This window comes from Monodon monoceros, unplaced genomic scaffold (genome assembly GCF_005190385.1).
Source record: "Monodon monoceros isolate NGI ecotype Baffin Bay Population unplaced genomic scaffold, NGI_Narwhal_1 Super_Scaffold_5, whole genome shotgun sequence".
NCBI lineage: Eukaryota > Metazoa > Chordata > Mammalia > Artiodactyla > Monodontidae > Monodon > Monodon monoceros.
Genome location: NW_021703782.1, coordinates 106,858,425 through 106,884,960, shown reverse-complemented (window position 1 = coordinate 106,884,960; position 26,536 = coordinate 106,858,425). Strand labels below are relative to the sequence as shown.

The following is a 26,536-nucleotide window of genomic DNA, read 5'->3' as shown; positions in this document are numbered from 1 at the left end:
CCCGGGGCTGCCAGAACCTTCCCTAGTGTCTACAGAGGGAGCATGGCCCTGCCTACACTTTGACGTCAGATTCCGGCCCCCAGAACTGGGAGAGAATACATTTCTGTTGTTTGAAGCCATCCAGTTTGTGGTGCTTTGTTACCACGGCCTTATGAAGCCAGGGCAGAAGCTGGCCTCAGACCGGGCTGTGCCCACCACTCCCAGTTCTGCCCTGGACCCCATTCTAGGTGGGCCTCCTCCAGTTACCTCCACGTGCTCTAGCCTTCTCCAGGCCCCTCAGGGCTCTCACCTGCGCCATGGAGCAAGTGACCCGGGATCAAATAGGGCTGTGAAACCTGGGGACTGCTGCACCATTCAGGGCCTGGGGATCAATTGAGGGGTGGGGTGTGGATCCTTCAGACAGGGGCAGACATTCCCAAACCCCCAGGGTAACGTCTGGGGAGACTGAGGCACTTCAGAGCAAACCCCCATCCAGATGCGCCTTGTTGCCAGATAGGAATTTGGGCCCAGGTGCCCGATCTTTTGATTTTACCAGACAAGCTGGAAATTGGCTATGTGAGCAAAAAATGTCCCAATTTCACTTAAGGAGAAGATACTTCTTCCTGGAGTGAGAACCAAGGCAGATGTGTGCTGGGAACCAGGGACCCTTTGGTCTGGAGCCCCTTCTGGCAACCCTAAGCTGGCCTGTCCTAACAGGGCTTAAACCCCACCCCTCTTTCTTGCTCCTCTAGGCAACGGAGGAGCAGGCAAAATGAGGCCTTCTGAGGCCTGATGGGGATTTTAATAGCTCATCACTTGATATGCACAACAACCTTGTAAACTGAACAATAATAACAGTGAGCAATTATCCAGCCCCTGCTGTGTACTCCACACTGCTGGGTCCCCATAGCTGGACCTGGAATACCTTGGACTGGGTTTCCTTGCTAAGACTGTTTTTGCTCTTGGCAGGGGAGCCTTACTCTATCTTTTTACATTTAATCATAGACACACGGGGTTGTCTTTAAATTCATCTCTAAACGTTTTCTACTTCGCTCAACAACGCTTGCCTCTGACAGGTGCCAGGTGGGAGAGCTCCCACGCCCATGTGGTGGAAGTGGGGGTGGATGGGACACCAGGGCTGCCACGGGCACAGCTGGGACTGGCGCACCTCTTCATAACGGACTTTCCAGAATCACGGAGACATCAGGGCTCCACTGTGGGCCTCAAGGTTGTGGAGGTTCAAATGCGAGGCCCAGGGCCGGATGCCTACACCCCAGAAAAGTGGCCCCAGGCTTGGGCTCCTTCCTGCTAGACTCCACTTCCACCCACAGTGACAGAGCTCTTGATCCAGGTTCTCGCGTGCGTTTGATTATCCCCATTATACAGATGAAGAAATTGAAGTTCATTGAGTCCATCAAGGCGGAAAGTGGAAGGAGACGGCAGCCTGTGGGGCCAGGAGCTCCAGGGGACAGAGACTCAGGAATCATCCCCATCGCCCGTCGGGTTGGGTGTGGTCCAGTCAGCGTGGGGCGAGGCGAGAGCCAGGCCCAGCCGTGGTCCGACCCGAGTCCATGGCGGCTCGCGGGCGCCGGGGGTTCGAGTCACCTCCACCGCGGGAGGGAGTTGGACAGGGGTCAAGCCGGTGTGCTCGCTCAATGGGCGGAGCTCGGACGACGCCCAGCGGCCGCGGGCGGGATCGCAGGGCGGAGCCGGGCCGGGCAGGCAAGGGACGGGCCCTCCAAGGGCTGGGATCCGGCTGGGCTGCAGGTCCGCGCCCTCCAGTCCCCCAGGGCCGCCCCCCGAGACACCCCCAAGCTGGCGCGCCCAGTCGCGCCGCGGTCCTCCCAGCCCAAAGAGGGCGCTGTCGTCCCCCGCTCGCTTTCCCGGGCCGGAGCGGGCCGGAAGTTTCTGTGTTACTTCCGGCGCGGAGCAGTTGGTTGGGCGGTGCAGTTGGCCGCCGAGGGGACTGGACCGGCAGTGGCTAAGCCTGGCCGAGACCGCGGCCCCCGGAACGTGCCCAATCGGCCTCTCGGCCTCGGCGGAAGGTGCGGCCGCCGCAATGCCGTTCCTGCACGGCTTCCGGAGGATTATCTTCGAGTACCAGCCGCTAGTGGATGCGATTCTGGGCTCCTTGGGCATCCAGGACCCCGAGCGGCAGGAGCCCCTGGACGGGTAACTCGCTCCCTTCCCGCCTCCGACCCGGAGCTGCATCCCTTTCATTGTCACTACAAACATGGCGGGGCGAGCCGGGCGGTGTCCCCACCTGACAGATAAGACAGACGGCGGTGGTGAGGGCTCCCAGCTAGCGCAGGCAGGGCCGGAGGGTGGGGTGTCGGTAGGGCCTCCGCCTCAGGGCCCCACCCTGCGCCCTGCCTGTCCTGTGCCCTCCACCTGGAGTTGCAGAGGAGCAGGGTGGAATCTGTGAGCAGTGCGAAATGCGCTTTTCCATAGCCGAGTTTGCACAGGCGCGGGTCTATCCGTGAACCGGTGGGAACGGTGTTAGGAAGCGCATCGTTCAGGGCTACGTCAGTGAGCTAAACCCCCAGCCTTCATGATGCTTGTGCTCCAGAGGAGAGAGACCGACAGTCATAAGTGAACTTAAGTAAATAGTGTATTAGGTGGAACAGAGAAAAGAGCAGAGGAAAAGGGGATCAGGTGTGCGTTTTGGGGACCCGTTGGAATTGGCGAGGGAGGTAGGTGGGTTGGGACTTTGTGTGCGCTCAGCCTTCGGAACACCAGACGTCCCTGGGTGTGAGCGAGGGAGGAGGTCTGCTGACTGCCCTGGCTGTGGGGTTGCCTGGGCTGGTCTGGCGTCCTCTGCCGCTCAGGGACAGTCACTGTCTGCGGTGGGAGGGTGTCAGTGTCTGGTACTTGATCTTGGCCACAAGAGTTCCCTTCAGTGCCAACAGCCCAGGTGTATGAGGCTTTGTACCCAAGCCAGGGGCTAGATTCTCTGGGCCGCTTGGAGGGAGGCTGAAGACAGCCCCAGTCCTTTCTCAGCAAACCCGAGGAGTCTGCTCCAGTGAGCAGATCCAGCTTGGCCCTCTCTACCACCGACCTTTTCTAAAGAGACTTTCAGCCCCACGGAGCCAGGGCCCTGCTTGTGTGTGACAGCAGGAGACTAAAGGCCACCTGCCCACAGGGTACCCAGCCAGCTGGTCCCACTGCTGTTCCCACCCTCAACTGGTCTGCCTCTCTCCTGCCCCAGGCCCAGTTATGTTGCCAGCGAGGAGAGCCGGATCCTTGTTCTCACTGAGCTGCTGGAGAGAAAAGCCCACTCTCCATTTTACCAGGAAGGCGTGAGCAACGCCCTGCTGAAGATGGCCGAGCTGGGACTGACGCGTGCAGCTGACGTTCTCCTGCGGAATGGGGCCAACCTCAACTTCGAAGGTCAGCTGGAGCCCAGAGGGGCCGGGGTGGGTAGGTGGCTTAAGTGTGGCCCTGCTTTGGGTGGGCGGCCAAGCCTTCAGGCTCTGCTTTTACTGTTCTCTTGGGAGATACTTCCCTCATTTATGTCATGGGTGATGACTAAGGAAACCCACATTGGGTGGCCTCCCATCCCCCTGCGGGCTTTCAAATGGCCCTTAACCACCTCTGATCAAGAGCGAGTTTGCCACTGCTTCTACCATGTGATTGCTTTAGCAAACTTTCCCCCAGCTCCCAGCTAAATCCCTGCTTCCATTAATGTGAAAATGTGGCTGCTGGCGCTGTGCCCAGAGCTCAGGGAATGTAATTTTCTGACACTCATTCTGAGCTACCTTGCATTCTTGTTCCTGCCACAGGGAGAGGGGAAAACAGATAAGACTCACTGGGCATAAATGACAGCAGGACGGTGTTGGCTTCTAGCTTGTGTGCTGGGGGTGGTGATGGAGCCATTATTCCTTCCCTCTTCGCTTTCACCCTGGGAGGGCAGGCAGAGTCGGCCAGGAGACATGCAGGGCTGACTTGGGGCCGACTTGGGGGTTTTGTGCTGACACAGGATGTGGCCAGGCGTGTCTCCCCTCCCCATTTGAGGACAGGCTCAGAGGCTTCTAGGCTCCTGGAGGGTCACAGAGCTGAGAGAGGTGGGGGAGGCATTGTGAAGTCAGCCACTGGGAGACCCAGCTGTGAGAACTTGGCTTTTATTGCAAGACTTACGGAGCTGTCACTCTGCATATTACTCCCAACAGCCCTGTTTAGGTCCCATTTTACAGAAGGAACTAAAACCCGGATTAAGTACGATGTCCATTAATCAGAACACCCCCAGGACCCAAACCTAGGCCTGACTCCATGCACTGTCCGACGAAGACAGCTGTGTCCTGACCCCTCGTGGTGCTGGGATCCCTTAGGTCGGAGCACTGCGGCTGGGCTGCCAGGCTGGTCCTGGGACCCTGCGAGAATGTGCCGACAGGCAGGACTGACGTAAGCTGTGTCTGTGCCCTCAGACCCGGTCACCTACTACACGGCCCTGCACATCGCCGTCCTGCGAAACCAGCCTGACATGGTGGAGCTGCTGGTGCGCCACGGGGCCGACATTAACCGCAGGGACCGGGTAAGAGCCAGGTCCGGCCTGCTCTGAAGGGGGGATATGGTCGGGGCCCTGAGCAGCTCACAGGCCCCCGGGCCGACGCGGCTGTGCTTTCTTGACTCAGATCCACGAGAGCAGCCCCTTGGACCTGGCCAGCGAGGAGCCGGAGCGCCTGCCCTGCCTGCAGCGCCTCCTGGACCTTGGAGCAGATGTCAACGCGGCCGACAAGCATGGTGGGTGCCTCCTGTAGAGAAGCAGGGTGGGCGTGGGCCGAATTGCCTTGTGAGGTTACCCAGGGTAACCCGGGGCGATGGCTCGGCAGGCAGGCTGGAGGCAGTCCCTCTGATGGCACAGCACGGCCGGGCGCACACTGGTGCATTTTGCTGACTCGCCGAGGCTTGAGAGGCAGTGCGTCATCGGTCCCGTAAGGGCATCTGTAGGAGGAAACGGGGTACCTGTGTGCTCAGCTTCTGAGGGACGGGGCTCCCTGTCGGGAGAGACCCACCCTGGGTCTCAGGTAGCATCTCAGGGTCTAGAAAAGTCCTGCTTTCCCTGGCCCTTCTGTTCCCATTTTTGTGTGAGTGGAGAGAGAATGGCCAGAAACCTGTCATCTTCCACACAGAAATAGAGACACAAGTGTAGAGAACAAACGTATGGACACCAAGGGGGGAAAGTGGCAGGGGGGCTGGTGGTGGGATGAATTGGGAGATTGGGATTGACATGTATACACTACCATGTGTAAAACAGATAGCTAGTGAGAACCTGCTATATAAAAAATAAAAAATAAAAAAAATTCAGAAAAAAGAAACCTGTCACCCTCAGCCCTAGCTGAGAGAGGTCAGTCATTTTTGAAGTTCGTTTTCTGATCCCGAGGGTCTGTGTTTCCCTTCCACCTCTGGGATTGGCCTGACCTCGGCTTCCTGGCTTCCCACTGCCCCCCACTCACTCTCCCTCCCTAGGAAAGACTGCTCTGCTCCATGCTCTGGCCAGCAGTGACGGGGTGCAAATCCACAACACTGAGAACATCCGCCTCTTGCTGGAAGGAGGTGAGCCTTGTCCTTCCACGCTGCCCCCTGGAACACGAAGCATTGCTTTGCCAGGGTTTAAGGCCTCCTCCCACCGTCTCTTCTCCCTCCTGGTTCTTCTAGGGGCGGATGTCAAGGCTACCACCAAAGACGGGGACACCGTGTTCACCTGCATCATCTTTCTGCTGGGCGAGACGGTGGGAGGTGACAAAGAGGAGGCCCAGTTGATCAACCGCTTCTGCTTCCAAGTAACGCAGCTGCTGCTGGCTCACGGCGCCGACCCCAGCGAGTGCCCGGCCCACGAGTCCCTCACGCACATCTGCCTCAAGAGCTTTAAGCTGCACTTCCCTCTCCTGCGCTTCCTGCTGGAGTCCGGGGCCGCCTATAACTGTTCCCTCCACGGCGCGTCCTGCTGGTCCGGCTTCCACATCATCTTCGAGAGGCTCTGCTCCCACCCAGGCTGCGCGGAGGACGAGAGTCACGTGGACCTGCTGCGCAAAGCTGAGACCGTCCTGGATCTCATGGTGACTAATTCCCATAAACTCCAGCTGCCTGAAAACTTCGATATCCATCCCGTGGGCAGCCTGGCAGACAAGATCCAGGCCCTTCACTTCTCCTTGAGGCAGCTGGAGAGCTACCCCCCACCCCTCAAGCACCTGTGTCGCGTTTACATCCGGCTCTACCTTCAGCCGTGGCCTGTGGACGCGAAGGTCAAGGCCCTACCTCTGCCCGACAGGCTCAAGTGGTACCTCCTCAGTGAGCACAGTGGCACCGTCGAAGACGACATCTGACAGCTGCGACTGCAGGGAACAGGGTCTGGGCAGCTCAACCTGTTGGTGGATTTAAGTACCTGTGGCGGCCTTAGGGGGGAACCTTCAGCCCCGTCTGTCAGAAGGTGCATGTTGGAGGTGAGACTGGATCCTTACTGAGGACAGAGAAAGCCAGGTGGAACCCGGCAGCTGCAAGCACTCCAGTGGGGAAAGGCTTCCGTCTTCCAGGCAGACCGCCCCCGCTTCCCTCTGGCAGCACCCCCCAAGTCTCACCCCACAGTGGAACAAGGGACAGGGTTTAGATTTGGGACACGTTTGTACCCTCTTAACCTGAGGGAAGCGCCAGGCATTTAGAGAAGCAGGGTAGCTCCGAGACCAGGCCCTCCTGCGGGCTGCAGGAAGCTGGGCTGTTCTGCATGGAGATGCGGCTGAGGCCGGAGCAGGCGGGAGGGGCCCGCGGGGTGCAGCCCAGCCGAGACCCTTTACACGCGCCTCCACTCCAGAGTCCGTCAGAAAGTGCGTGCTTCTGGGCAGGCAGGGAGGAAGCTGAGCTGACTCCTGCGGCACCTGCAGCTCTGGGCCCAGGTCGCCCACCAGGGTGCAGGGCTCTGCTCTGGCGGCAGCTGTTGGTGCCAAACCTGGGGTTCTGGGGACCATGCCTTCTACAAAGCAATCATGCATAGCCAGGGGCTGTCCTTCCAAAGTGTCTCGCTTTGTGAGGGATCATCTGACGGAGGAAGCCACCGAGACTGAAAGCCAGCCTCCGCCCTGGACTGAGCCCTCACCAGGCTGTCTGCAAGTCACACAGGTGGTCACTGTGAATTGTGTAAATGCCTGGGAGATGAGCTGAGACAACCAAATGATATATTATAAAATTAAACTGATTTCCCTTGGCCTTAAAGGTCCTTGTATAACATTTCGGCCCCCCCCCCCCCCCCCCCCCGCCCGCCCTTTCCCGAGTTCAGGGTAAAGGATCCACGGCAGCCGAAAAAGAGGTGGCAGAGGCACGAGGAGATGCCCAGCTCAGGAGAGGAGTTTTCAAGCAGCACAGCACTGTTGTCCCAGTAAAGAAAAGCACCACTCCAGACTGGCGAAGGCCTTTCCAGTACAGGGGTTCACCCTTTTATTTTTGACTGAAAATGCCCCCTAAGGAGGAGCCACAAGGCACAGCCGAGAGGGAAGCTCCAGGCCTCTCCCCTCCCTGCAGGCTGTGGCGACAATCACGTTAAGGGCCCCAGGGCCCCATCTCCAAATAGCACCCGGAACGTGGACATCCCATCAACTGCACCACTCGGCAGGCACCATGTAGGCTCAGCGCAGGCAGGAGGGTGCTGAGAGCCGCAGGCTCCACGGGCCCAGCTCCGCTCCCCTCCCCTCTGGAGGCATAAAGTCCTCGGCAACCGCTTTAGTGGTTACTCTCTTCCTCTTAAGCCAGCCAGGCCTGTGGCAGGAAGGCCAGGTGGTGTTACTGGAGAGCAGGGAGTCTCACTTCTGGTGGGACCGCCGGATTCCCACGAGGCGAGCACTGGAGGCCCAGGGGTCGCATGGGCCCACAGGGCCCAGTCCCCGCCGCTCACTCCGGCCTCGCTGCCCCATTCAGTGGCACCCCTCCCGACTGGGTCCCCTTATGCCTTTTTAATAAGAGTCTGTATAGTGAGTGGACGGCAGACAGGTATATTTCGCGGCCCCGCTCAGCACCCCCAAACCATCGAGGTTGAGCGTGTGGACCGCGTGCAGCTGTCAGTCCTTCCCCACCCACGCTGGTCCCTCTCTCCTGCCAGCCCCGCTCATCTCAGGGCTAAGCTGTACACATGGTAGATCTCGTCTGGAAGGTTCTCCTGCCGCTCCTGGGCCAGGAGGCTGAGGCCCGCGCTGCGGACGATCCTGTGGACCACGTCGAGGTCCCGGCACACGCTGCTGTCCACATCGTCCAGGATCACGCCCTCCTGGGCCATGTTGTCTTTGATGACGATGATGCCGTTGGGGCGGAGGCCCCGCTTGCAGCGCCGCAGGAACTCGGCCAGGTGCTGATCGGTCAGGTGGCCTGGGGGAGGCAGAGGCCGTCACGAGGGAAGGATGCCAGCCCCTCCATGCCACTGCGTGTCCACTTGCTGAGCACTTACTCAGTGCTGAACACACAGGGCCACTGGCTTTCAACAGCCCGGAGGGGTTTACCAAAGCCCATTTTAAGAGGAAACGGGCTCAGAAGTCACCTACCCAAGGGCAATCACAACGTATGCTGCTGGGATTTCACCCTGACTGGGTGACTTCCAGGCCGTGCCCAGCACCTACACTCCACCCGCCCCTCCTAGGCCTGGATCAGCGGAGTGTACCCAACAGAGTTCCTTCCCTACATCACAACTCCTAACAGGCTTTTGAGGACCACAAAATACAGGGCGAATCCAGCGTGTTCCCAGCAGGCCTGGGCCGCCCACCTGGAGGAGGTGGCCTGCTGCTAGGTCGGCAGCCTGAGGAGAGCACCCTGGGTACGCCGTCAGGCCACGTGGGTGCAGGACCGGGTGATAAAACGGCTCGCTCACCGCGAACAGCAGAGGGGCAGCCAGGGCTTCAACTTCTCCTCTTACTGAAAGCTCCCTCTTATGAAAACTCATTTCCACATTCTTTGAATGCAGTAAGTTATTGATAATTAAAACTTTTCAACCACAGAATCTGTCCCCAAATGGGTCACAGCAGGTACTGAGTTGAAACAAAACATGGAAGCAAGTGAACCTTGTAGGTGGAGTCCTGGCGAGTGCAGGGAGGATTCGAGGAATGCCCGCTGGCCGCCCTCTGCAGCAGTGCCAGAGCCTCAGCTCCCACGGCCTCGGGAAGCCCGGCCTCTGCGGTGAGAGATGTGCAGGCAGGTGGAGAAGGGGTGCGGAATGCTCACCTATCACCCACTGGATCCAGATGACGTCGTAAGAGTGCGGCTCCGGGCTGAAGTCCTGGAGGCCGCAGCAGAAGAAGTTCCTCACTCTCTTGCCTTCCTCACCCAGGTAGGTCTTGGCCTTGACCAGAAAGTCCTCCGTCACGTCCACCATGTCCACCACTCCGAAGAGAGGCAAGAGCAGCCTCTTGGTGATCCTTCCAATGCCGGCTCCGCAGTCCAGGGCATACGAGGTTCCCGTCTTGTTTGGGCCTTCCTGAAAAAGCAGAGAAGGCACAGACTATAAGGAAGGGTTAGAAAGCCACAGGGACCCTGTCACTGTGAAGGGGCCTTTCCTCACGAGCCCCTGGAACTACTCAGATCAGGCCTGGGCACAGGCCGGCAGCTGGCACCGGTGGGGCCAGCAGTGGGCGTAAGCACAGCACAGCCTTTTTCTGGGCCACATGTTTCTAACGTGAAAGCCAACCTCCACTTAAAGGTGTTAACTCAAATACGTGCGTTCATCTCCTGTCACTCCTGAGACCCCATTAAAAGGACAGCAGCAGAGAGAGAATAAAGAATTCAAGCAGTGAAAGGATGGAAGAGGGCACTCAGTGAACAAATCCGGGAAGATGGAACGTGGGTGGAGCAGGGGGCAAGCAGCAGCCTCGGTGTTTGCCGAGGGACAGGCAGGGAGGCTCCGGCCACGGCGATGCCACCTGGCACAGAGGAGGGTGGCGGGGCGAGGAACGAGAAGCCAGTGCTGGCCGAACGGCCAACACCCACAGCCCAGATGCTTGCAAACACGGCAGGAGAGCAAAGGTTTTGCCTCTGGAAAAACAGAACAGTTTGTGAGGAGACTGCTCCGTTCCGGCACCGAGAGGCCCCAGCGTAACAGCTGCCTCCTGTCGGGTGACCTTGGGGCAAAGCCTGTGAGTCACCCCGCCCCACCCGCTCTTCAAGGCCTGGGTCGTGGACACAGTGGGGTGACCCTGTGGCGGCGAGTGGGAAGGTGGCGCCCCACGCAGAGCAGGCAGTGCCACCGGCGCCACCGCCTCTCCTCTTGGAGAGCACAGCAGCCCTGCCTACCCTCAGAAACCTCTGCAGGAACTTCCGGGAGCTGGTGATGTCGATGCTGGAGATGTGGCCATACCCCCCGAGCATGCCGTCCACGGTGGCCGGGACCTCCTTCCAGTACGTCTTGGCCTTGGAATAGAATTGTTTCTCGTCCTCTATCACCTCGCTCGTCATGCTGTCACCAGCCACGTCTTTGCTCAGGCACCAGACTCAGCAGCGGTATCCCTGAATAAAAAAAGGAGGGAAGCAGCCAGGTTGAGGGCCCTGGGCTCCCCGCATGCTTCTGCTGGTCACACGATCCTGCCTGACGCAGAGGAGTGGCCAGTGTCCCGCAACCTGCTTCTCCCCATTAGAGGGCATTGCCCCCCGTCTCTTGCATTCAAGTCATTTTGCAAATCTATCTTCATGTCAGAGCAGGACACCCAGAGTCCTGGCTTCTAGTTCTTTCCTTACCCTACATGACACCTGACTCAGTGGCTTCTGAACCCAAGGTACAGAGAACCCCGATCTACACTTAAGACAAATGAAAACAAAGCAAGGAACCCAAGCCTCCTACAGCAGACATTCCGGGTGATCCCAGCAGGGCCCGAGGAGCCCCACACCTCCCTTCCTCCGTCGCGAGCGCAGAAACAAGCTCACTTGGGGGTCCAGTCCACGGTTACCCATGAGCCTGACTCTGTGCCAGGTGCTGTCTGTGAACAGGGAGACGGCCAGGCGGATACACACGATCAGGCATGTGTGAGGGCTGCGGAGAGGTACAAGGTGCTGGCAGAGCACAGGTGTCAGGAGAAGCGACACACCAGCTAACATCAAGGATGAGGAAGCGCTCGCTCAGCAACCAAGAAGACTGTTCCAGGAAGACAGGCACGTGCGTTGCCCTTCCAACGGGAAACTCGGGGTCCTAAGGGTCATGTACTAGTTCCGACTTCACACCAAAGAACAGCAGGCCGGAACCACCCTAGGTTAAGCAGGGAGCGGCCTGCCGTGCGCCTCTGGGGGCTGCGGTGGCAGCTGCGTGGGCTACAGGGGAGAGTGAAAGCAGACGGCCGGGCCCCAGTGGCAGAGCGGAGGCCCGCTGCGAGCGCCACATTCAGCCAGCTGGGCCACACCACGTAGGGGATGGAGGGTCACACCTCTCCCGAGGCACCGCGCTCCTCTACAGATGCTCACCGTGCGCGGGGCTGTTTCGGCTGCTGTTTCGGCTTGTCCAGATAAAGTTCAACACCCAGAGGCTTACAGCAGGGGAGACAGGGAAGAAATGGAACCAACGAGAACACAAGGCAGAAATGAGGACTCTCGTTGAGCCAAAAAGTGCTATGGGAACTTGAGGGATAGAGGAGTCCCTTCTGAATGGCAGGCGGGGCAGCAGCCAAGAGAAGGCCGGGCCCGGAGGACAAGGAATGCTCTGGAAGGGGACAGGGACAGAGCAGAGGTGGCATGGCACGCGTGCCACACAGAGGGCTGGGGACGGCCGGGCTGGCTGCAGTGTGGACAGAGAAAAGAGTGTGGGAGGTGAGCCCGTCCTGGCAGACGGGGCCTGGAGTACAGCGCCCTGAGTGCAGCCTGGGGCCATGGGTCCAGTCTGTCAACAACGGGAAACTGATCAGCTGAGTTTCTGAAGGGCAGGGGTGTGCGGGGACCCAGCCTGCGGGGGCTGAGTGGCAACGGTGCAGGAACGGCAGGGCCGTGCCAGGAGACAGAACGGGGGTAGCAGCCACCCATCCTCTGCCCACACGCATTGCGCACTCTTCGCTGGCCACTGGACCCTCACGACTCACCGCGACCCAGGCACCCCACGAGCCCCGTGTAGAGGAGGGAGGCGATGCACACGGTGGCGTCCTACCCAAGTTCAAGGGGCCCGTGCGTTTGCCGAGCCCTGGGCCTTCCCCCGTGAGCAGCTGATTTTCAACACAGGGTTTCACTCACGTGTCACCTCAAAGAGGCCTTCCCTGACCAGTCTAAGGTGACTTCCTCCAACACGCTTACCCGATCCCTGTGGTTCCTGCCTTCAGAGTGCGTATTTCTAGCTGAAATGACAGTTTACTGACCATCTGGCCTCCACTAGAATGGAAGCCCCCAAGGTAGGACCTTGCCTTTTCACCACTGCATCCCGGCACCGAGCCACAGGAGTCCCTCAGTACAGGGGTGAAAGCCCCCCAGTCCCCCAGGAAAGCTGTGCAAGTCTGTGCTCCCGGGGGCTCACTCCGCCCCCTTTACAGTACTCCACGGGGCTGTAGTTAAGTCACTGACCTCCCGGTATGGTCCTCAAAACCAGCTGAAACCCCTGTAAGACGGAGAAGTGCTTTAAGAGCTTCAAGAGAAGTAACAGAAAAGTGCCCCGAGGACAAGCACGGGCCTTCGACACATAACTTAGAGACCAGAAGAAGCGAAGGGGAACAAAACATAAGAAACGCTGAAGATCTTCACTGCCATGTCTGTAGTTAGCCTCCAACATACACCTGCACTCTGAACTTGTCCTGGAAGACAAGGAACCTTCCAGAAGCAGCAGGACCACCCCAGCCAAACAACTCAGAAATGCTGCTCCCTGATGCAATTCCACTTCTGCCACGGCCAGCCCTTTCTGGAGACGCCAGCCAGCCAGTGGGGGCACCGGGGGAGGGCCTGGCCTGGCTGCTGGGAACAGATGGGAAGGGGGCCGCCGCCTCGTCCCCGGACCCGGCTCCTTCTGTGGACCCAGGCGTTCCCCGGGGACAGGGGTCACACACGGGCCTTCTGCGGAACAGGAGGGAGCCGACAGCATCCACAGGCCCCACCAGGGTCGCCCTTAGACCTGGACTTTGCCACTGTTTCCACCCTCCGTAGACCCCTTCCACTGTGCCCCCAGAGACCCCTGGCTCCCCCCCCCTTCAGGTTCTCGAATCAGCTGTCAGACGGATCCCCTCCCTTCCCTGTTCAGGTACAGGGCTTGGGACTCCAATGAGGACGGTTCCAGTTATGGCACCAACCCAAGAGCCCTTTGGGGTAACAGGCTGGGGGGGCCTCAGTTCTAAATACTGCCCCCAGCCCTGGCTCACGGCAGTGTCCCACACCCGCGCCCCAGCCCACAGGAGGAAGCGGCGCGCTGCTTGTGACAATGAACTCTCGTTCCACCCTCGAGGAACGTGACAAGCAAAAGCACGTGGAGACCTGCCAGTCCCCGAGAATGCAGATGTGGCACAGTAAGTGTCACCGTAGCTCCCTGAGAACTGACAGGAAAGGGAGCCACCAGCTTGAATGTTACCATTCACTTTCCTGGGTTTGGGGGCTGCTTATGTGGACGCGGTCTGAAAGGCCAAGTGGGCTCCCCAGCCCCCGCCGATAGGCACCACGGCAACTCTTTCCCAGCCCCTCCGCTGTCATCCAGGAAGGACAGCACCAAAGCCGGCCACACAGCAGCGCTCCCACTCGGACGAGCACAGCGAGTTTGGCCCTGTCCCCCTCACACAAACTTCTGGTTTTGTATTCGTGTCTATCACCCCACTGGACTGGGAACTCCTTAGAAAGCAGTGGCGACACCCTGAGATGTGTCACTGTATTTCTCCTGCGTCTCATGTAGCTCATAGGTATTCAACAAAGTTCCCTTCCGATCAGATGAACAGAACAAATCCGGGGCCAGACGCTTCCCTGGCTGTACTCTCTCTGCCTATCTGTCTGCCCTCCCTCCCAGGAGGCCCAGGGACGCTAAGTCTACACTATTAGCCTAACACCTGCTGTGAGGTGGGTGTTTACTAACTGGTTTTGCTGAATGAATCACAGAAGGACCTTTGTGTGGCCAGTCATTCTCCACTTTTAAGAAAATCCTACAGACAAAAATCGAATCATTCAAACCTGATATCACTGAAGCCCTTTACTGACGATACAATTTTTTGCTTTACCAAAAGGCTTACAACATGATTCCTTTAAATGTCAAGGTCCCCCGAATAATCCAATTTACAAGAATTCCACTTATGGGTACATTCTAGGAACAAGCCAGGGGAGGCACATCTAGGCCGGGAAATGGCAAGTATAACCCTGACATTTGTCCTAACAGCTTAGATTCATTAGTAAACATGACTTCTGGGGCCCTGTCTACACTTTGCCTCCCAGCGTCCAGACTGAGGTGGGCAGGAGGTCCCTAGGAGTCAGAGGGAAGGGCGGGGCTGTCAGTCAACCCGCAGGAGGTCCTCCTGCACTCTGCCCTGCTGGGATCACGGCAAGGAAGGAGCCACATGGCCCCAGGGACAGGGGAGGGGCCTGGGCAGTCTGGCTTCGTGCGCTCTGGGCTAGCTTGGAGGGGAAGTGAGACCCTTTGCTCCTAGGGAACTTCTGCTCCTCAGCAAGTGGAATGTGTCTGTGAATCCTTCATGATCATCTGGCCACCTACCCACGCCCCCCTCCAAGGTGTTCAGGGCCACCCCGGCCAGCCGCCCCAGCTATTACTCTTTTCCCAGGATCCATGGAAGAGAATGGGGTTGGAACTGTCACCGTCAGGCTCTGCAGGCTCATCTCATCCTCATTTACCAGTCTCTAGGGAAAAGCCTGGAAGCATCGGGAGGCACGAGCCTGCCTGATGTTACCTCTTCCTTCCCACACCCTCGTGGACAGGGCCTGTTCTCCCTGGCTCTGTGTGGACAGCCGTTGGACTTCTGAGAATGGCAGGGTGTTCTATGAAAAAGAAAGGGAGGGAGGGAGTAGAGAAGACCAAAAAAAAAAAAGGAGGGGGAGCGGGATTTAAAAACAAAGGCTCTGATGGAGTTGAATGAACCAGGTGTGAATCCTGGCTCTGCTTCTCACTGGCTGTGTAAGCGCAGATAAGACACAACCTCAGTTAAGTGTCTTTATCTATAAAATGGGAACAGCAACATTGACTTTATAGGAAGGCTGTGATGATTAAACGTGGATATACAAGCGTAAAGTGATCCATACACTGCTGGGCATGCATTAATCCCAAAAATCTCTGTCAGATGAGATTCTCATCAATTCTCTCTGCCAATCCCAAAAATCTCTGTCAGATGAGATTCTCATCAATTCTCTCTGCCAAGTGTGAAGCCCTAATGAGAAAATGTGCTGAAAGGCCCTCTAAACCAGAGTGCTGGCCACACCTAAGGGGTCATGACTGTTACTGCTGGGTGGTCGTTCCAGTGACTCAGCTCTGCCAATCCGCAGAGGGGAGTGAGCTTCCCATCCATGGAAGCACGGAAACCCTGCTGGTTTTGGTGCCTCTGTCTTTGTGATTCTACGGCTTCTAGTCTCCACCAAAGCATTCTACACGTATTTCAACCCTCCCACAGTCCCTAGTTCACAGAGAGAAAAACCATTCCACTCATGGAGTGATGCACACACACAGAAAACCAGGAATAGAATAAGGACGGAATCCAGACTTCTTACTGGGTCAAGGCTCTAGTTCTCCCAGGGGTTCATCCCATCTCACTGGGCAGATTCCATACATCCAGACCATGTGCAATACTGCCCAGCCCCACCCGCAAAGCCTCTGACACCAGCTGGTTCTATCCCTTGCTGTACAGAGAAACCACGGTCCAGAGAGAGATCACACAGTTGATGGGCAGCAAAGCCTGGGCCTTCTGATATGGCAGCCTCTCTGCCAACAGGCTGACCTTGGCTCCAAGGGCTCCTCGCGGCGGGCTGTCTTTTGAGCGGCACCTATGTTGACCCCTAACTGGGGTCGGGTCCAAGGTGAAATATGATAGCAACGCCTATGTAACTGGGAACTGCCCTGTGCCCGACTCTAATCTGAGCATTTTACTGAATCCTTACACCCACCCTCCTAGTGGGTGCTCTCCTTACCCGTTTCTCACAGGGGAAACTGAGGCTCAGAGAGGGAAAAGAACTTGCTGCGGCGGGGGCCGGCGTGGGGGAGTGCCCTGATCAGGCTTGGGGGGCCTCGGCCTTCCTCCTCCCACCCCACCTGGGGCCCAGGGCCGGCCGGCCTGCCGGCGGACCTCCCCGGAGTGCGCACGTGGGGCCCTGCCGGCTCGCGCCCGGGTCACGTGAGGAGCCGGGGCCTCAGGGCGCCCAGGCCGTTGGGGGCCGGGGCCTCCCCTCTCCCGGCGGCCGCCGCCCCCCGCTCCGCCTCGCGCTACTCACCCCACGCGGGGGCTCCTAGGACCCGGGAGAAGAGGACGGGGAAAAGGAAGGGAGGGCAGAGGCGGCGGCGGCGGCGGCGGCGAAGACCCCAACAGCCCCCAAGCAGCTCCACCTAACCTCTACCAGACGCTACACCTCGCGGCGCGCGCCGCCTTTTGTCCGCTTACGTCACTTCCGGGCTCCCGGGGGCGGGGCCGCATCGGGCTCCGCCCCGTGGGCTCCGGCCCTAACTCGAGTACTGTGCCGGGAAGAGCTCCCCAGCTCTGAAAAGCCGCATCGCCGACCCTGTCCCGCCTCCAGCTTGCAGCTCATTAGGAGGCGGCAAGGCTGGACTTTTAAAAACGAGCGTTCTGTGGAGTTTCCACTGGGTAAAAAGGGGAGGGGGAGCCTTATGCAAGCCTTAATCCCACCCATGACAATTAATATCTTAAAATATACAGATCAAAAAGAAAAAAAAAAGGAAGAAAAATACCCTTGACAGTGCCAAGAGGTTGCCACTCCAAATAAGCAGAGCAAATCCATGAAATTTCTGTTCCCAAAAGGTTGCCCTCCCCTAGGCTCCTGCCATACACAGAATTTCTGGCGCGGTCCCTGAAGCAGCCTTGATGGAAATGAGAGTTTGCAGGTAGGTAGACCTCGTGAACCTTTCCAAGCCTCAGTCTCCACTTCTGCCAGATAGATGGAATGCTCTGAGGGTTAAATTTGTGGGATGTTATGCGTCAAGACTTCAGCCCTGTGCTTGGAGCCAGCTCTCAGTAAATAGAAGCTGAGTCATAATATTCGTCGTAATATTCGTCTATGTCATAATATTCACAGTATTCACCATAAGTTCTTTTTTCCTAAACTGACATCCTGGCTTAGATTTACAGTGCCTTCCTCTGGGTGTTGCACAAAGGAGGGGCTTAAAATGTGTTTGCTCTAATGAAGAGAAAGCTATGGGGGGGTGCCCTGAAAAGCCCCACCTGCTTTTGAGTCCCCCAAATCTGTCCATATTATGTGGCATCCTCGCTAGGGCACTGCAGGTCAGACTTGGTTCCCCTGGCCTGGGCTCCTCTCCCAAGCTTCATTTTCCATGTCACTATGGCAAGGGGATAAATCTTGGGCAATCTCAATCTGGAGGTTTCTATAATCTTTGGGGGGCAGCTCTGAGCCTAGCTTTTTTAGGGGTGCCTAAAATTCCACCCCTACCTTTTTTTCCTGTCAATGGAAGACAAGCTCCCTTCCCTACACCTGGACTCCAAGGTCTTTCCAGGTCTGGCCAGTCCACTAACCTCAAAGCCTCTTGCATCTCTGAATTCCCAAGCCTCACACATAGTAGATGCTCAATAAATGTTTGCAGCATGTAAGGGCTGGAGGCCTCCTTAGAAATCATCTAGGTAGTCTGGTGTTCCTCATCCATTTTTTAAAAACTCACAAACCCTTAGAATAAATATAAAAATTTCTCACCTTCCCCACTCAATATTCTGTCTTCCCAAGGAGGTATGCCCTTCCATCCCTGGTTGAGGAGTATTTTCGGAAATGTATTACATTGTCTGGGATGCCTCCTCCAGGCAGACATCTTGTAATTTGAATTCCAAAGTCATTTTATTCATTTTCAAATTGTAAAATCCTACCAGGCCAGTGAAATTACTGGTCCAAACTACACTCGTCCCCCACTCAAGTTTTACAATACAAGCTTTTTCCCTGCCCCCTCCCAGCCAAGAGTCACAGGTGGAGCCCAACAATCCATTTTACCATGGAGCCCTGAGAAAGGAGAGATTTATCCAACACCACACAGCAAGCAGGAACAGAGCATGGACTCACAACTGGTTCCTCGTAGTTTCCAGGCCCACCGCATTCTTACTACCCAGGCTTCTAGTGGAAGTTCCACCTGCAAAGCCACCCAGCCCAAACATGACCCACCTGAGCCTCCCAGATCCAGAGAGGGTAGCTGAACCCAGGGCCCTCCATCCCTGGCTTGGGCCTGGCTGCCCTGGCCAGGAGTCCCACGCTCCCTTGTGACTGCAGCCTTGGCATCCTGAGCACAACAGCCCCGCCCTCTGCCCCCCAGCCTCAGTGCCCACTTCACCTTGGGTGAGGGGCGGATCATAATGACCCTGAAGAGGCCATGGAGGCAGCAGGGAGGGGCCAGCAGAGGGACCAAGCCGGGAAGACGGGCTCTTCCAAGGAGCAGCCCACCTGGTAGGGGGCTCTAACTTCAGGGGACCGTCTCCGGCCCCGCCCCAAAGCCCCACTAGGGTGAATGTGACACTAGAAACCAGCTCAGAGCTGACAACAATCTGGGAGTGGGGTGTGGTAGGGAGGAAGCAGGCTCTGAGATGCCAGTGTCAGAAATGGGGGGCGGGGGGCTTCCCTGGTGGCGCAGTGGTTGAGAGTCCACCTACCGGTACAGGGGACACGGGTTCGTGCCCCGGTCCGGGAGGATCCCATATGCCGCGGAGCGGCTGGGCCCATGAGCCATGGCCGCTGAGCCTGTGCGTCCGGAGCCTGTGCTCCGCAACGGGAGAGGCCACAACAGTGAGAGACCCGCGTACCACAAAAAAAAAAAAAGAAAGAAAAGAAAGAAATGGGGGGCGGGGCTGGGGCTCTGTCTCCCAAAGGGAGAATTTGTTAAAAATATGTCTTGCCCCACCCCAGACCTCTGAATCGGAATCTGGGGCATCTGTATTTTCACTAAGCTCCCACCCAAGGGACTCTGGGGCTCCAGAAGGAATGGGCAGCTGCAGGGCAGGTCACCCTTTCAAGCTGGTTTCAGGTTTCCCAATTCCCACCTCAGCGCTAATAACAGTAACAGCACGTTGAACACTCCAGATGCTAAGTGCTCTTTACCATGTGGTGCTGCTTCATTCTCACAAAGGAGCAGGCGCTGGGTTATCCCCATTCTGTAGATGAGGGCACTGAGAGCAGTTAATTAATTGGCTTGCCCAAGGGTACAGCTAATAAGTAGTGGAACTGAGACTAAATCCTAAATAATAATTTTAAAATATAATAACAACAGCAGCTAGGCTTCCTTGAGCACGTACAACGTGCCTGTCATTATTCTAAGCCATTTAAACGTCACAGTAACTCAAAAAGTGCGTACTCTCACCGTCACCGTTTTTCGGTGAGGTGAGGAAACAGAGGATCGGGACGCTCTAGCCTGAAGCCACTTACTGTCTGGCGAGCCAGTGGTAGTAGCCCCGAACCACGCTGTCCCGCTCCGGGCGCTACGGCCTGGAGGCTGGTCTACGCCCTCCTCTCCACTTCACACGGCACCGCCCCCCCTGGCTTGAGGATGCCCTGGGCTGAGCGCAGGGCCAGACATGCCCTGGCGTCGGCCCAGCTCCTGTGCCCAGCAGGTGGCGCCCGAGGGGCTCCCCGGCGGTGGCGATCGCAGACGGAGAGAGAGACTCGCTGCTGCCGAGGCTGCTGCTGCCCGAGCTCCGAGCAGCCTCTGGCGCGGGGGCCTCCGGGGGCTCCAGGGCTTCGGAGGGCGGCGCCGAGTGGTGGGAGGCCCCCGCGTGTGAGTCCTCGCCCTCGGATCCCGGGGTGGGCGTCAGGCGCCCCCGGTCGCGCCTGCCCGTCCTGCCCACCGTGGCCCAGCGGGCGGCCCGGAGCCGGACAAGGGCTGAGGTCGCTGCTGCCGCCGCCCATGCTCTTGGCCGGCGAGCCCCGGGAACCGGCGCCCCGGGCCTGGACAGTGCGAGGACCCCCGCAGGGGCTCGGCCAGGGAGAACCCCGACTCTATGGGCGACCTCCTAGGAGAGTTCCTCCCTGGCCAGTCCTGGCAGTTCCTGCGCCAGCTCAGGGCCTGAGTCTGCGAAGCAGCCGCGACCACCGAGTGAGGCCCCTACGGCCCCCACGGGGGGGCTGAGTCATTTCCGGTGGGGGTCCCACCACCTGGAGTAGAATAATGGCAGTGTTAGCAGAGTATGCCTGGCAGAGTCCTGGCGATGGCAACCACCCCTTGAGGGCGGGTCTACCACTGCCCCTATTGTACAGATGAGTAAACTGAGGCCCAAGGCCATGCAACCAGGAAGAGCCTGGTAAGGATTGTCCCCAAGAGAAGACTCAGAACTATTTCCACCTCCTCCTGGCTCCCAGCATCCTCACCATCACAGCATCAAAGGGGTGTGTCAGAACACTCTGGAAGTCCTCCGCAGTGTCCCCGCTACTCCTTCCTCCCAGACCTGGGGTAAGTGTCAGTGACCTGCCGGTGGGGACAGGGTTGTCATCAATGCTCTGACTATGGGGGACCCTGATCACTCATGCCAGGTGTGGCCTATTTGTCTTCAGGAGGCCAGTCATTGTACTTCAAGAATAGTCTTAAGAAGATTTTGCTCCATCAGATACCTGCCCTGGGGCCCTTCAGGAGAGATCACTCACAATTCACCACGGTCGAGAAGACCAATCTGCGTTATGGGAGAATGGGGTAGGGGAGTGGGGAGAAAGGGCATTTCTTTCCTTCCTTTCTTTCCTCTGCCTTTCACCCATGAATGTATCCATCTGTCCACCTATTCATCCATCTGTGTGTCCATCCATGAATCAGGTCTTCTCCTAACCTGTTCAAGGATCATCCATCAACATCTGTGAATCCATCCACCCATTAATCAGGTCTTCTACCAACACCTTCATAATTCATCGATGAATCCATTCTCCCATTCACCCATTCACCCTTGCATACATCTTATCTGTGAACCAGGTCTTTTAAAACCTATTCGTGAATCTCTCCATCCATCCATCCACCCATGAATCAGGTCTCCTGTTGATCCATTAATCCACGTATCCAGCCAGCCAGCCAGCTATTCCCAAATTCCCACAATTCTATCCATCTACCCATGAATCCAGTCTACCAATCTACCATCTACCAATCCTTCCATCCACCTGTAAATCCAGGATGCTATCCATTTTTAGTCTTGAAGCCATGTACAAGTCTACACACTCATCTACATAATCATTCACCCACCTATGCATCCATACGTGTGCCCATCCTCCTAAGATCCAATCCTTGTATTAAGACCTCTTCGGGAATTCCCTGGCGGTCCAGTGGTTAGGACTCGGTGCTTTCACTGCTGTGGCCCAGGTTCAATCCCTGGTGCAGGAACTAAGATCCTGCAAGCCACGCGGTGCGGTCAAAAAAAACAAAAAAGACCTTTTCATTAATTCATCTATCTGTCCACCCACCTACCCAGCTACCCAGTCTTCCATCCTTTCACACAACCCACCATTCATTCATCCATTTCTTCCTCTAATCTTTATTAGCTTTTACTATATGTCACATATCGGGGGAAGTAAAATAAGGGATGGGGGTAGGAAGAGCCTGGGCATTAGAGCTTAACTGGGCCTAGATGCTGTAGCTCTAATGGCGGGGGGAAAGAATACAGAAATAATTCCTTCTGCTTAAACAGGCTTAAACATGGACGAAAGGTGAAGAGCATTGCCCTCCTGCTTAAACAGGCTTAAACATGGATGAAAGGTGAAGAGCATTGCCCTCCTGCTTAAACAGGCTTAAACATGGATGAAAGGTGAAGAGCACTGCCCATGAGTTTAAAGACCAGGGAGAGGAAATACACTAGACCTGCCGTTCCTTCTTATCCTGGACCCATGGCAGACAGTACTAACTGATCACAGCACTTTTCCCCCACTGAGCCTCAGAACCCTTCCTGACACAGTGCTCCAGGCAGACACCGCCAGTGGATCAGAGCAGGTGCCAGAAATGAAACACATTTGCCAACCCAGGAACTTTAAATCAATCGGACCAAATAAACACACTACTTCTCATAAGATATAATAAATAAGAGTGTGGAACTCATTATCTTGAATGTAAGCAACAACAGGGATGGATACCTTCACAGTGTTTCACGTTCAGGAGCTAGTTCTTGAGCACTTTAAGGTGTGTGGGGTTCCCTAGTAGGCCCTGCTGGGGACAGCTGGGTGCATTAGAAGCCGCTCCAGCAGCATTTGAGAGGAGAAGCTGAGATTTCAGACCAGTGGGCACAGCTGGGGCAAGCCTTTGGCTGGTCCTGAGGCCAGCACCAAGCAGGCATGGATGAGCAAACAGCTGTTGCATAACTAGGTCCCAACGCCTGTAGCCGACACTGTCTTGGCCATCTCCTGGATGCCTGGCTCTTCAATGGGCTTATGAAAAGCGTCCCCTCTGGGTCCAAACGGACATAAAGCTGTGGACAGATACATGGAGTCAGATATATCAATAAGCATTGTACGTAAGGTCAAATGTGGCATTTCTGAATAACAGAGCTGTGGATGAATCAAGCAAGCCCTCCTGCAGCCTTGCTCTGGAGGCTGAAATTAATAAATGTAACCATAACAGATCCCCTTTATTGAGCACAGGCCCCTTGCCAGGCCCTGTACCAGATGCCTCACGTAAGTTATTTGCTACTCACCAGACTCTTATAAGGATGCTATTATCGTGTCTACAATACATAGTACATAATTTAAAAGGGAAAACTGTAAAATGGAGACTTGAGGGCAGTCTGCCCCATGTCGCAGGACTGGGAAGGGGCATAATTGAAATTGACGATTGTAAGAACAGTTCTCAGTTAGAGATGCTTACCCTTGGCCCTGCAGACCCTGGCCTGGGTGGTGGTGCGGGGGACGGTGCTTTTCAGTCTCTGTCATCTCTTCACAACCCTGTATGGTGGGCACAACAGTGATCCCAATTTTACAGACAAAGGAACTCAGGCTCAACAGAGTCAGAATTGAAACCCAGGACTGCCTGACTCCGGAGTTCATCTCCTTATTTTCTCTGCCGAATTGCTTGATATATAAGAGAACTGGCTCTGGAACCAGAATTCAGATCTCAGCTCCGCCCCGAACCAGCTGTGCGATCTTGGGCAAGTTGAAAAAAACGAAAAACAAAAACGCTCTGTGCCTCAGTTTCGTCATCTGTAAAATGGGAATAATAATAATCGTGTTTCACAGAGTTGTGTGGGTTTGGTGGGCTGATGCCTGGTGGGCTGGTGGGCTGGAGAGGCCAGCTGTGGTTGTCAGGATCCCACAGGGAGCTCCGGCCTGGTGGATGTGTGTTGTCAGGGTGGCATGAGGGGCTGGGGCCTCAGGCCCTGGTCCTCCCCTGCCCTTCTCATCTCTCTCACCAGGCCCCACACTACACAGGCCCCCAAGCTCAAGGCCGTGCTCACCCACAGCTCCTCGGGGGAAGGCTCAGGGCACCGCAGGCGGTGTTGCCCTTTCCGCGTGCAGTTTGCAGATGAGACGCTACGGGACACAGCGCTCCGCTACTGGGAACACAGCTGTGCAGGTAAGCAGACAGGAAGGGGAGCTCCAGGACTCCAGAAAGTTCCAGCCTGAAACCTGAAGAGCAGAGGCTGTGGCCCTGGGTCCTGGGAGTTAGGGGCCGGCCAAAAAGCCCAAGAGACCATTGATCCTGTGGAGGAGGCCCTTGAACTGTCCTCTCTGGAGGCTGTTAGGGTGACCTTCAAGGACCAAGTAGAGGGTCTGAGGTCCAGCAGAGATGTCCCAAGGCTGCAGCTGTGGCCCAGGAAACAGTGGCTGTCCAGGCCTGGCCACCACGGAAGGATTTCTCACTGCCAAGGGTTCCCACACGCTGTATCTGCCCACCTCGGAACCCACAACCTCAGCCTGCAGACCCCGCACATGGCCTCCAGGGGCTGGAGAAGGTAGCAACAAAGGCACCCAAAGCATCCTTTTCCCATATCCCTGAAGGCAGACCTCAGAGGCCTGGCTTGGGAGGTGCCAGAAAGTTCTAGAAGGTCACGCCTCCACGGAAGGCTGGCACTGCCTGGTCCAGCAAAGAAGCTAGGAACCAACCACCAGGCCCAGGCCCCCAGGCAGAGCTTTGCTCGTGTTGGCACAGTTTCCAGTGTTTTCTGAAGTGGGCGTCAAGTGGTGGGAAGAATACACGTCTTTGCTCTGGTACGATCTTTCCTAAGGCCTGCTTTCCCCATCTGCCCAGCCCCTTCTCTTCTCAGGATCCAGCAGTCCAACAGCCTCATCTATTTATTAAGCACCGACTGTGTGCGCTTTCAGGGATCGGCTGCCCCAAAGCCTCGCTGGGGGCAAAGCCCTCAAAATCCAGGACCTTGGCGGATTCAGAAGGAACCCGACCCATCCCCCTCAGGGTCACAGGAAGTTGGAGGTGGAAGCTGCAATTCTGCCCAACTTCTGGTTGTTTGATGGGGCAGCCAAGGCCCTGAGGGCAGATGACACAGCAGCTGAAAAGAGATGCCAGAGTGCCCCCTGGCCACCCCTGGGAATCCAAGGAAAGGGAGCACCTGGAGAAAGTTTCTTGGGAATGGCCGTTGGCTGGCACGGGAGACACTTCCTTGACAGCCACTGGGCTGTGGTCATACCCCAGAACACCAGAGTGGAGCTCAGCGGCTGCTTCCCAGCCCTTTCCATCCTGAGGAATTCGGGGTTCCTGACCAGCCGGAGGGGGAGCTGTTGGACAGGAAACACTCTCCATCCCCATAGGATTCTCAGCATCGTCTCTTGGATTTACATGGTGGGACGACTGGCCTTCCGACTGTGGGAAATGGGGCCCATTTTGGGCTGAAGCAGGAGTGGGGGTGTGGGGAGGGGGGAGGGGGCACAGCTTCGGTAATAGAGGCAGAAACAGTCATGCAGGATAGTTTTAAAACCAGAGCCTTCCCTGGAGGCAGCCAGAAGGCCCTGGGAGCCTTGGGTTGCCATGGAGACAGGACTCTGCCAGATCTTGCCTGCCAGAGGGAGGAGGAGAGAGGGGGGTATAGGTGCCCCGCCTATACCACGGGTGAGAGAGATCTCACCCGTGTTCTCTCTCCTCCAGTCCTGCAGGGCACCCTCGAGAACAGGACAGCCAGCGGGTCAGCAGCATCGGAGCAGGTGTTCGGGAGTGTCGGGAGATGGCTGGAGAGTTTGCCCAAAGCCCTGTATCCCAGGGCCAAGGAGGACACCATGGCCAACTCATTCGGCTGGGACTTCCCTGGCCTGTGAGGCTTTGTGGAAGGGGATGGGATTCATGCATCTCCTCATCCTGTAAACCTCCCTGTCCAGCTGTGGTCTGGGCCCTTGAGGGCTCTGCCAGACATGGGTGGACCTGGGACTCAGGGTCCACACAGTTCATGGGCTCCTGTCCCCCTTAGGTCCCCCCTGGAGCCGAAGGGCCACCTCTCTGAGGACACCTCTATGAACAGCAGCCTGCCCTTCATCCCCAGGCCCACCACCCAGAGGTAGCGGAGCGGGGGCACCTGAAAACCTTTCTGGAGCAGGTGGGCAAATCACCCTGTTCCTGGAGCCAGAAGCTAGTGAGCAACTTCTGGCTCAACTGCTAGTGAGCCAGAAGCTAGTGAGCAACCCCACTCCAGCCACCTGGAGCCCCCCTGCCTGGTGGGGGTTGGTGCCCAGTGGGGTGGCCAGGGCTCTGGGTAAAACCCCCGTATGTGCTCGGCTAAGGGGTGGGCTCTCAGGCCAGGCTGCCTGGGTTCAGATCGCAAGCTCCTAACTTTCGATCGGTGGGGTCTTTTTCGTGTCAGTTTCCGCATCTGTAAAATGGGGCTGACCACAGTGCCTGCCCCCTCGGGCTGTGGTGTAGAATCCCCCTGGGCCCAGGGAACCCCATCTCCTGCCCAGAGGCCCCCAAAACGCCCAGCTGGTCCCCCTTCTCTCCTTAGGAGTCCTTCCTGCCCAGCTTGGTGTTGCACACACGGTCCTGAAACAAGGCCGCCCTAAGGGGCACCAGCTTCCCCTGCCGTCAACATCACGTCGCGCTCAGAGGTGAATGGCTGCTGGTCCCCAAGCCCAGGTGTGGACACGGGTGAGGGGTGAGGAGAGGCCTTCCCTGACCCACAAATAAACGCACATCCCCGGTGGCTGGTATCTGCTGTCAGGGCTCACCTTACAAACCTCTCCTAGTTGCTGGTCTTTGGGGGTCCTGCGCCAGGGGGAGGGCTGGGGCGGAGTCACAGCTGGGATGAAGATGGGGGGGCAAGGCATCTTCAGGGGTCAGGCTTGTTCCAAATGAGCCCCTCTTCTGGGAGGTGGGAGACCCTGCCACACATCTCAAACCTGGGACCACGCCTCTGTCAACCTAGATCAGCCCACACCTGAAACAGGCACCTGCCCCAACCTCCCCCAGCCCAGCCTCCATCTTTGACGGGAACCAAAGGCTGCTTGCGGACCTCCCCTGTGGGGTGAGGGCATCCAGACTGTGGCCAAAGGGACAAACATTTGTCTTCTGTGTTCCCCAGGCCAGAGTCTTATCCCTGGAGGG

General features: G+C 57.1%; 3 protein-coding genes across 7 annotated transcripts; 2 read left to right on the top strand and 1 right to left on the bottom strand.

The window, feature by feature from the left end:
* The first annotated feature begins 1,901 nt into the window (after positions 1 to 1,901).
* Positions 1,902 to 7,171, top strand: ASB6 (ankyrin repeat and SOCS box containing 6). The gene is made up of 6 exons (XM_029204007.1): positions 1,902 to 2,151; positions 3,188 to 3,369; positions 4,404 to 4,510; positions 4,611 to 4,719; positions 5,446 to 5,532; positions 5,635 to 7,171. Exons 1-6 carry the CDS (start codon positions 2,039 to 2,041, stop codon positions 6,300 to 6,302), a joined length of 1,266 nt encoding a protein of 421 aa, XP_029059840.1. The 5' UTR covers positions 1,902 to 2,038; the 3' UTR covers positions 6,303 to 7,171.
* Positions 7,172 to 7,335: 164 nt separating this feature from the next.
* On the bottom strand, positions 7,336 to 16,454 carry NTMT1 (N-terminal Xaa-Pro-Lys N-methyltransferase 1). Of its 5 annotated transcripts, none has more exons than XM_029201422.1 (4): positions 16,309 to 16,454; positions 10,237 to 10,449; positions 9,172 to 9,424; positions 7,936 to 8,325 (listed from the first exon to the last, which is right to left on the bottom strand). In XM_029201422.1, exons 2-4 carry the CDS (start codon positions 10,396 to 10,398, stop codon positions 8,069 to 8,071), a joined length of 672 nt encoding a protein of 223 aa, XP_029057255.1. In that variant the 5' UTR covers positions 10,399 to 10,449; positions 16,309 to 16,454; the 3' UTR covers positions 7,936 to 8,068. The 5 variants fall into 5 exon arrangements, with proteins under 5 accessions (XP_029057259.1, XP_029057258.1, XP_029057255.1 ...); XM_029201424.1 differs by lacking the exon at positions 16,309 to 16,454 and adding an exon at positions 12,003 to 12,854; XM_029201423.1 differs by lacking the exon at positions 16,309 to 16,454 and adding an exon at positions 10,864 to 11,932.
* A 3,156-nt stretch (positions 16,455 to 19,610) lies between these two features.
* On the top strand, positions 19,611 to 26,257 carry CUNH9orf50 (chromosome unknown C9orf50 homolog). Its single transcript, XM_029203482.1, is given in 10 exon segments — positions 19,611 to 19,810; positions 19,891 to 19,965; positions 19,967 to 20,096; positions 20,098 to 20,128; positions 20,392 to 20,514; positions 20,587 to 20,701; positions 23,406 to 23,566; positions 25,094 to 25,256; positions 25,410 to 25,535; positions 25,938 to 26,257. Coding segments are annotated over 9 exon segments (1,089 nt in total). The 3' UTR covers positions 25,501 to 25,535; positions 25,938 to 26,257.
* Positions 26,258 to 26,536: the final 279 nt, after the last annotated feature.

Coding starts and splice junctions, on each gene's coding strand:
- ASB6 (XM_029204007.1), top strand. CDS start 2,039: ATGCCGTTCCTGCACGGCTTCCGGAGGATTATCTTCGAGTACCAGCCG. Junction 3,370..4,403: donor GGCCAACCTCAACTTCGAAG/GTCAGCTGGAGC, acceptor CTGTGCCCTCAG/ACCCGGTCACCTACTACACG. Junction 5,533..5,634: donor CCGCCTCTTGCTGGAAGGAG/GTGAGCCTTGTC, acceptor TGGTTCTTCTAG/GGGCGGATGTCAAGGCTACC.
- NTMT1 (XM_029201422.1), bottom strand. CDS start 10,398: ATGACGAGCGAGGTGATAGAGGACGAGAAACAATTCTATTCCAAGGCC. Junction 9,425..10,236: donor TCCTGCAGAGGTTTCTGAGG/GTAGGCAGGGCT, acceptor CTGCTTTTTCAG/GAAGGCCCAAACAAGACGGG. Junction 8,326..9,171: donor CTGGATCCAGTGGGTGATAG/GTGAGCATTCCG, acceptor TGCCTCCCCCAG/GCCACCTGACCGATCAGCAC.